The sequence below is a fragment of the Anomaloglossus baeobatrachus genome, chromosome 7 (genome assembly GCF_048569485.1).
Source record: "Anomaloglossus baeobatrachus isolate aAnoBae1 chromosome 7, aAnoBae1.hap1, whole genome shotgun sequence".
NCBI classification, from domain to species: Eukaryota; Metazoa; Chordata; class Amphibia; order Anura; family Aromobatidae; genus Anomaloglossus; species Anomaloglossus baeobatrachus.
The window spans coordinates 270,603,130-270,612,566 of NC_134359.1; the positions used below are offsets into that span (position 1 = coordinate 270,603,130).

At 47.3% G+C, this 9,437-nt stretch overlaps 1 protein-coding gene across 1 annotated transcript; it reads left to right on the top strand.

Annotated features, from left to right (window-relative positions):
• Positions 1-3,967: 3,967 nt before the first annotated feature.
• Positions 3,968-4,378, top strand: LOC142246705 (histone H3-like). The gene has a single exon (XM_075319767.1). The coding sequence runs from the start codon at positions 3,968-3,970 to the stop codon at positions 4,376-4,378; it is 411 nt and encodes a 136-aa protein (XP_075175882.1).
• The last annotated feature ends 5,059 nt before the right edge of the window (positions 4,379-9,437 follow it).

The window sequence follows — 9,437 nt, forward strand, 5'->3', positions numbered from 1 at the left end:
TTGGTTCCTGTGAAGCACCTAAAGGGTTAATAAACTTATTGGATGTGGTTTTGAGCAGTGTGAGGGGTGTAGTTTTTAGAATGGGGTCACTTTTGGGTATTTTCTGTCACCTAGGCCTCTCAAAGTCACCTCAAATGTAATGTGGTCCCTAAAAAAAATTATTTTGTAAATTTTGTTGGAAAAATGAGAAATTGCTGATGACCTTTGACCCCTTCTAACTTCCTAACGGAAAAAAAATTTGTTTCGAAAATTGCGCTGATGTAAAGTACACAAGTGGGAAATGTTATTTGGTAACTATTTTGTGTGACATATCTCTCAGATTTATGGGCATAAATTTTCAAAGTTTGAAAATTGCGAAATTTTCAAAATTTTCGCCAAATTTCCTAAATTTTCACAAATAAACGCAAAAAATATCGGCCTAAATTTACAACTGACATGAAGTACAATATGTCACGAAAAAACAATCTCAGAATCGCCAGGATCCGTTGAAGCGTTCCAGAGTTATAACCTGTCAAAGTGACACTGGTCAGAATTGCAAAAAATGGCCCGGTCATTAGGGTGTTTTAGTGGCCGGGGGTGAAGGGGTTAAACGGGAAAGGACACGAACGACATCCTGACGATGAGTCTCCAGATCAGGAGAAAAAATCAGGATGTCGTCCAGATACACCACTACTGAGGATAACAGTAAATCCCTGAACACATCATTTACGAAGTCCTGAAATACTGCGGGTGCATTACATAACCCAAAAGGCATGACGAGGTATTCATAGTGACCGTCTCGGGTGTTAAAAGCGGTCTTCCATTCGTCACCCTTTCGAATTCGTACCAAGTTATACGCACCCCGCAGATCCAACTTCGTAAAAACTTGAGCTCCTCTCAGTCTGTCAAAGAGCTCCGAAATTAAAGGTAATGAGTATTTGTTCTTTATTGTGATTGCGTTGAGACCCCTGTAATCTATGCAGGGACGCAAATCACCCTCTTTCTTCCGAACAAAGAAAAACCCAGCTCCCGCGGGAGAGACAGACTTACGAATGAACCCCTTCTCTAAGCTCTCTCTTATATAGGTCGACATGGCCTCCGACTCAGGTATCGACAGGGGTAAACCCTGCCTTTAGGTGGAACCGAACCTGGGATAAGGTCTATGGCACAGTCATACGGCCTATGGGGTGGAAGAACCTCAGCACCCTGTTTGGAGAACACGTCAGCGAAATCCAAATAGGGTGTAGGTATGGGAGAGAGATCAGTTGATGCAACTGCAACGACCTTAGGTGGTAAGGGAAGACATCGGGACTGACATTTCGAACCCCAACTAATAATGCTGTCAGACTCCCAGTCAATGTGAGGAGCATGAGTCCGAAGCCATGGAAGACCCAGAAGGACGTCGTCTATACCCTCAGGCAAAACAAGAAAAGAAATCTCCTCTATGTGACCCTGAGACAGGGAAAGGCGCAAGGGAACTGTCCTCAATGTAATGGAGTCAGACAACATAGTTCCATTAACAACACGGACAGGAATAGGCGCCTCTAACATGATAGAGGGAATATTGTGTCCCTTTACAAATCCTGAGGACACAAAAATCCCGTCAGCTCCGGAATCCACAAAAGCCATAATAGGCCATGTATTCTCAGATAACGAGAGCTGACCTGGGATACAACACTTAGAGGGTGCAGAAGAAGTCTCTAGTAACCCCCCTCTAATGGTTACTAGGCCAGGGAGTTTCCCTGACGACTAGGACACTTGTTGGCATAGTGCCCAGCCTGACGACATACGTAACATATAGGAGGACCAGACTTGCGTAGTCTGGAGAACGTATGACCTAACTCCATAGGAGTGGGAGATGTTTCAGATGCTGAGGAAGATGGTAGTGGACCCTCAACAACTGGAATAGCCCGATGCTTAGGGCGTGAGGAAGAGACCTCGAGTCTACGTTCCTTATGGCGTACATCGATCCTCGTTGCTACTGTGATCAAGTCCTTCAGAGAAGCAGGGACTTCACGAGTAGCAAGGGCATACTTGACATAGCCAGCCAACCCTCTCCAGAAGATAGGAATCAACACCTTCTCTGGCCAATCTAGTTCTGCCACCAGAGTTCTAAAAGCAATGGCATAAGAACTAGTGGATAACGAACCCTGAGATAGATCTAACAGTCTCAGGGCCGCATCATGGGTAACCTGCTAACCCATGAATACCGCCTTAAGAGCATCAAGAAAGTCTTGATGTCTCAGAGAAACCACATCAGAGCGCTCCCATAGGGGAGTCGCCCATTCTAAGGCTTTGTCCTGAAGTAAGGAGATGATAAAGCCTACTCTGGACCTCTCCGTAGAGAAGCGATAAGAGTTAACCTCTAGGTGTATCTGACACTGACTAATGAAACCACGACATGATCTGGCATCGCCAGAATATCTGTTTGGTAGAGCAAGTCGAGGATCATGTGCAGATGTCACCATGGTCTGAGGTTTATCCTCTATACTCTTGAGCCGTGACTCAAGTACTTGTATGTAACGGTGTAACTGCTGATATTCTGCCATAACTGCCAGACCCTTGGCTCAGTCCTAATGTTACGGGGGGCTGTCTGATAATAACCGAAAGGAGTATCAGACAGTCAGGGTCCACCGTGCAAAGACTTTGCTGCAGACTATGGCAGAGTGCAATACCTCTGTTAACTCACAGAAGGATATAATAAGAAAGTAAAGCAATTCCTCCCTTACTTGGAGGGTGTGTGGAATGATCTCTGTTAATAATCACAGAGACAAAGGCAATGTGTGCGAAATGGCACCTACCTAGGTCCGCTCTTCTAGTGGTGCAAAAGAGACGAACAGCAGCGTAAGCCGCACAAAGCTCCTACCTGCGTTCGCTCCACTAGTGTGCGAGGACACGAACCACTAGATATGGCACCTGCCTAGGTCCGCTCTTCTAGTGGTGCAAAAGAGACGAACAGCAGCGTAAGCCGCACAAAGCTCCTACCTCTGTTCGCTCCCCTAGTGTGCAAGGATACGAACAACTGCCAGACGCAGTATAAGGAACGTTACCCTAGCGGCAACGTCCACCTACGAGTACAATCACAAGGCCCAGCCAGACCATGTGCCTCAGGCACCTGCCTATGTCCGCTCCCCTAAGAGGTAAGGATACGGACAGGAGCCGAAGCTGTAAGGTATAAGAACGCTACCCTGCCGGTAGCGCTCACCTAGCATAGACAGAGGAATGCCTAGAGGAACGCGCACAGAGCGTCTACTCATATGCATGAACCAAGAGGACTGAGCACCATGCGGCGTGTGTCAGGGTCTTATATAGACTCTGTGCCTCATCCAAGAAGGAGGACACCAGAGCCAATCCGCTTCCAGAACGACAGGAGTGACGTCATGCTGGCCTATCACCGAGCAAGACGTCACAAGCACATGACCAGCGACCAATCGACATAGAAGGTGTCAGAGACATGTGACCTCGTGTCAGCGATGATGTCACCCGCACATGTGCAATGGCTCCAAGATTGGACTTAGTCTCCGGCGCTCGCACATGTGCAGTAGCAAGAAATCTGGACTTAGTCTCCAGCGCTCGCACATGTGCAGTAGCAAGAATTCTGGACTTAGTCTCCAGCGCTCGCACATGTGCAGTAGCAAGAAATCTGGACTTAGTCTCCAGCGCTCGCACATGTGCAGTAGCAAGAAATCTGGACATAGTCTCCAGTGCTCGCAGCAACCGTAACACTGCTGCTCTGATACAGACACTACCCACAAGGGGGAGCTGCAGAGACCCCACTCGCATCTGTAGGGCAGGATTACTGGTCCTCAGGCTCCGCCTCCTGTGAGCAATGATTGGTCGCGGACATCACACCCTATTGGCGGCTCCTGTTATTTTATGAAATATCCAATGGGGTGCTCTGCATGAAGCGGGAAAACGAGCAGCAGAGTATAAATCTCCTGCTCTCTGCGCTGCTCCTCATCACATCTGTTCTCCTCTATACTGAGCTATGGCCAGAACTAAGCAGACCGCTCGTAAATCCACCGGAGGGAAAGCTCCCCGCAAGCAGCTGGCCACTAAGGCCGCCAGGAAGAGCGCTCCCGCCACCGGCGGAGTGAAGAAGCCTTACCGTTACCGGCCAGGCACAGTTGCTCTCCGTGAGATCCGCCGGTACCAGAAGTCCACTGAGCTGCTGATCGGTAAGCTACCCTTCCAGCGCCTGGTAAGAGAAATCGCCCAGGACTTCAAGACCGATCTCCGCTTCCAGAGCTCGGCCGTCATGGCCCTGCAGGAGGCCAGCGAGGCTTATCTGGTGGGGCTGTTTGAGGACACAAATCTGTGCGCCATCCACGCTAAGAGGGTCACCATCATGCCCAAAGATATCCAGCTGGCCCGCCGCATCCGTGGGGAGAGGGCTTAGATCTGTCCTGCACCCCGAGAACAACACAAAGGCTCTTCTCAGGGACACCACATCCTCCTCATCAGAGCTGGTGCCGCTTATATCCGTACTAGTGTCTCCACCAGACGGTGTATATCAGGGGTGGGCAATTAATTTTCCCATGGGGCCGCATGAGAAGTTGGGATGGTTTTAGAGGGCCGGACTAATATAATTAACTCGGTTCTACTAATATATATATATAATTACACACACACGCATATATACTGTGTGTATATAATATATATACACATACACACAATGTATACATACATACACACACACACACACAATCCCCATATACTACATCACTACACCCGCCACATACTACACCTGTAATATACATCCCTATACACTATATACTACATCACTACACCCCTATATACACCTGTATTATACTACACCTCTACACCCCTATATACACCTGTATTATACTACACCACTATATACACCTGTATTATACTACACCCCTATATACACCTGTATTATACTACACCCCTATATACACCTGTATTATACTACACCCCTATATACACCTATATTATACTACACCCCTATATACACCTGTATTATACTACACCACTAAATACACCTGTAATATACTACACCACTATATACACCTGTAATATACTACATCATTATATACACCTGTAATATACTACACCACTACACCCCTATATACACCTGTATTATCCTACACCACTATATAGTACACCACTACACCCCCCCATATACCACACCTGTAAAACTACATTCCCATATACTGCACTCCTACACCCCAAATATTTGTCAACAGTTAACCCCCCCCCCCATTGCCCCCGCAGGTTACTAGTAACCACTCACCTGTCTTCTTATTGTCTCCTCTTCAGGCTCCTCCGTACGTTCCCCCCGCTGAGCGGCTTCTCTTTCACATGCCCAGGCTGCGCCGACGCTGTATTCCTAGGAGCCGCTGCTTCTCTTCGTGTGGCCCCGGCGTCTGTAGCGTCTTCTTCTGCCGGGCGGGAACTTTTCAAATGACACACGCGCGCCGTCCCGGCGACATCAGGGCGCGCGTGTGTCACAGAGAAAAGCTGCCGCAGGGAACAGAGGACAGATTCCTGCGTTTCGCTGCCTGCACTGACTGTGCGGAGCTGCAGGATCTGTCCTCTGTTTCCTACCCGGCACGCAGCGTGTGATGAGGGCAATCTGCCACGGGCCTCCCGGAGCCTGGAGCTCCGGGCAACAGGTCAGATTGCCCTCATCAATGACCGGCCAGCAAGGACGCCCTGAGCCAAGCGGGCCGGTCACAGAGAGTAGGCGGGTCGGATGTGCCCGCGGGCCGCCCCTTGCCCAGGTCTGGTATATATAGTAATGGTGGTATCTACATCCATTCTCCATTACCGTGTTTATTCCGGAGCTGGAAGTAAATGCGGGAAATAATCGGATTGTTCTTGGTCCAGATCACTGAGATCAGACACGTGCGGGCAGTGAGTAATAAAGTAAATGTCACCCATTAATGCAGCTGTAGGTGACCGCACGTGTGTGCAGGTACATAGCGGTCTACAGCTTAGATCTGTTCCGATCATCTCAATATCCAACTTATCACCACCAAGTTCACTTTGAAGAGCTGATCCTTCACATGTTCCTGATATTTTGCTCGGAGTCGTTTTGTTTTAAGTATTCGGGGCTCTGTAGAGATAATCTGTCGACACACGGCCATTAAGGGTTATATGAAGGAGGAACCACATGTATCGGGTTCTGGTTGTCGCTTTAGGCCGATGCTTCGGGGGACATCCGTCGGGCGCACTATTAGGCTACTTTCACACATCCGGTTTTTGCTCTGCGGCACAATACGGCGCTCTGCAGAAAAACCGCAACCGTTTTTTTTGCCGCCGGTTGCGGGTTTTTTTGCATAGACTTACATTAGGTCCGTATTGTGCCGCAGGGGCTTGCGTTCGGTCTGGTTTTTGACGCATGCGGCAGATTTAGCCGATGCCGCGGCCGGATGGAACGTTGCCTGCAACGTTTTTTGCTCCGGCAAAAAAAAACGCATTGCGCCACATCCGGCCGCTGCAGCGCATTTTTCAATGCATGCCTGTGGACGCCGGATGCGGCGCGATGCGGAAAAAAAACACATCCGGCCGCCGCATGCGGTTTCTTCCACTGCGCATGCTCAGTAGCGTGACGCAACCGGAAAAAAACGGACTGGCTGCATGTAAAAACTTATGCAAAGGATGCGGTGTTTTCACCGCATCCGTTGCATAGGTTTCACAGCCGGATTGAGCCGCACGGCTCAAGCCGGATGTGTGAAAGCAGCCTTACCGGCCCCTCTCCTCTCATACAGGCAGCAGGCTGTTCTCTGGTGTTCGGGGCAGTTCCAGCACTTAGGCTACTTTCACACATCAGTTTTCTGTATTCAGGTACAGTCCTTTTTTTTTTCGTATCCAACGGTTCCGGTTTTTTAGTGAAAACCGGATCCACCGGATCCGGTTTTTACAAGATCAGTCATAACGGATCCGGTAAAAACCGGATCCGGTGGATCCGGTTTGCATCCGTTTAGCATCCGTTTTGTCCGTTTTTTGACGGATCCGGTTTTTAAAACCTAAACAAACAATTAACGTGTTCCGTATTCTGATTGGCTATTGTGAAAATATGGTATATATACAGTAGTTTGAAGCATATATGACAGAATGAAGACAGAGGCAAGCAGAAACCATGGACCGTGTTCTTGAAAAGATCACAAAGATCTCGGTTGATTTTACATTTGAGGCAAATCGCTTGGGTATCATCGTCCGAGAAAAGGAGCGACAACGTCTGAGGCGTCAGCGCCATCGACGCTTTTGGATTCATCCACTGACTGCCCAGAGACTGACCCGTGGGGTGTTTTCAACACTTTACCTGGAGCTTCGTGGAAACCATGAAAAATTTACAAGCTATGTCCGGATGGCAGTGAATAATTTTGACTTCCTCCTTGGCCTTGTTGCAGACCACATACGTAAAACGGACACCTACTGCCGGTACTCTATAACACCCGAGGAGCGTTTGCTGGTTACGCTTAGGTAAGCTTTTTTGGTTAAATTGTATCCTCCTGTTAACTTGACTTTTAACTGTAATGTGTTTGCTATTATTTTTTTTTAATTATTGTCTTTCCTTTACAGATTCCTTGCAACTGGAGAGTCGCTTTCGTCCCTGCATTACCAGTTTAGACTCGGTATTTCCACCATCTCGGGAATCATTAGAGAGACTTCCCGAGCCTTGTGGGATTGTCTACAGGAGGATTTCATCCCACAACCCACCAGGGACAGATGGCTGGTAATTGCCGAACAATACTACAACATTTGTCAGTTTCCAAATTGCCTTGGCTCAGTGGACGGCAAGCATATAAGAATTGTGAAACCTGCAGCTTCGGGGTCTGAATACTACAACTATAAAAAGTATTTCTCAATTGTCCTAATGGCAATAACGGATGCGGACTACAAATTTATCTCAGTGGACATTGGCGCATATGGGAGATCAAATGACTCGCAGGTCTTTAAAATGTCCCCAATGGGGCGGCGAATTTATGGTAATACTTTTGATTTCCCTCCTGCAAGACCTCTTCCTGGCACATGTGAGCCCCCAATGCCGTTTGTTTTTGTGGCCGACTAAGCCTTTCAACTATCACCACATCTTCTAAAGCCATATGCAAGCCGTGGATTGACGCAAACACAAAAAATATATACAGTTAGGTCCAGAAATATTTGGACAGTGACACAATTTTCGCGAGTTGGGCTCTGCATGCCACCACATTGGATTTGAAATGAAACCTCTACAACAGAATTCAAGTGCAGATTGTAACGTTTAATTTGAAGGTTTGAACAAAAATAGCTGATAGAAATTGTAGGAATTGTACACATTTCTTTACAAACACTCCACATTTTAGGAGGTCAAAAGTAATTGGACAAATAAACCAAACCCAAAATAAAAATTTTTATTTTCAATATTTTGTTGCGAATCCTTTGGAGGCAATCACTGCCTTAAGTCTGAAACCCATGGACATCACCAAACGCTGGGTTTCCTCCTTCTTAATGCTTTGCCAGGCCTTTACAGCCGCAGCCTTCAGGTCTTGCTTGTTTGTGGGTCTTTCCGTCTTAAGTCTGGATTTGAGCAAGTGAAATGCATGCTCAATTGGGTTAAGATCTGGTGATTGACTTGGCCATTGCAGAATGTTCCACTTTTTTGCACTCATGGGTAGCTTTGGCTGTATGCTTGGGGTCATTGTCCATCTGTACTATGAAGCGCCGTCCGATCAACTTTGCGGCATTTGGCTGAATCTGGACTGAAAGTATATCCCGGTATACTTCAGAATTCATCCGGCTACTCTTGTCTGCTGTAATGTCATCAATAAACACAAGTGACCCAGTGCCATTGAAAGCCATGCATGCCCATGCCATAACGTTGCCTCCACCATGTTTTACAGAGGATGTGGTGTGCCTTGGATCATGTGCCATTCCCTTTCTTCTCCAAACTTTTTTCTTCCCATCATTCTGGTACAGGTTGATCTTGGTCTCATCTGTCCATAGAATACTTTTCCAGAACTGAGCTGGCTTCATGAGGTGTTTTTCAGCAAATTTAACTCTGGCCTGTCTATTTTTGGAATTGATGAATGGTTTGCATCTAGATGTGAACCCTTTGTATTTACTTTCATGGAGTCTTCTCTTTACTGTTGACTTAGAGACAGATACACCTACTTCACTGAGTGTTCTGGACTTCAGTTGATGTTGTGAACGGGTTCTTCTTCACCAAAGAAAGTATGCGGCGATCATTCACCACTGTTGTCATCCATGGACGCCCAGGCCTTTTTGAGTTCCCAAGCTCACCAGTCAATTCCTTTTTTCTCAGAATGTACCCGACTGTTGATTTTGCTACTCCAAGCATGTCTGCTATCTCTCTGATGGATTTTTTCTTTTTTTTCAGCCTCAGGATGTTCTGCTTCACCTCAATTGAGAGTTCCTTAGACCGCATGTTGTCTGGTCACAGCAGCAGCTTCCAAATGCAAAACCACACACCTGTAATCAACCCCAGA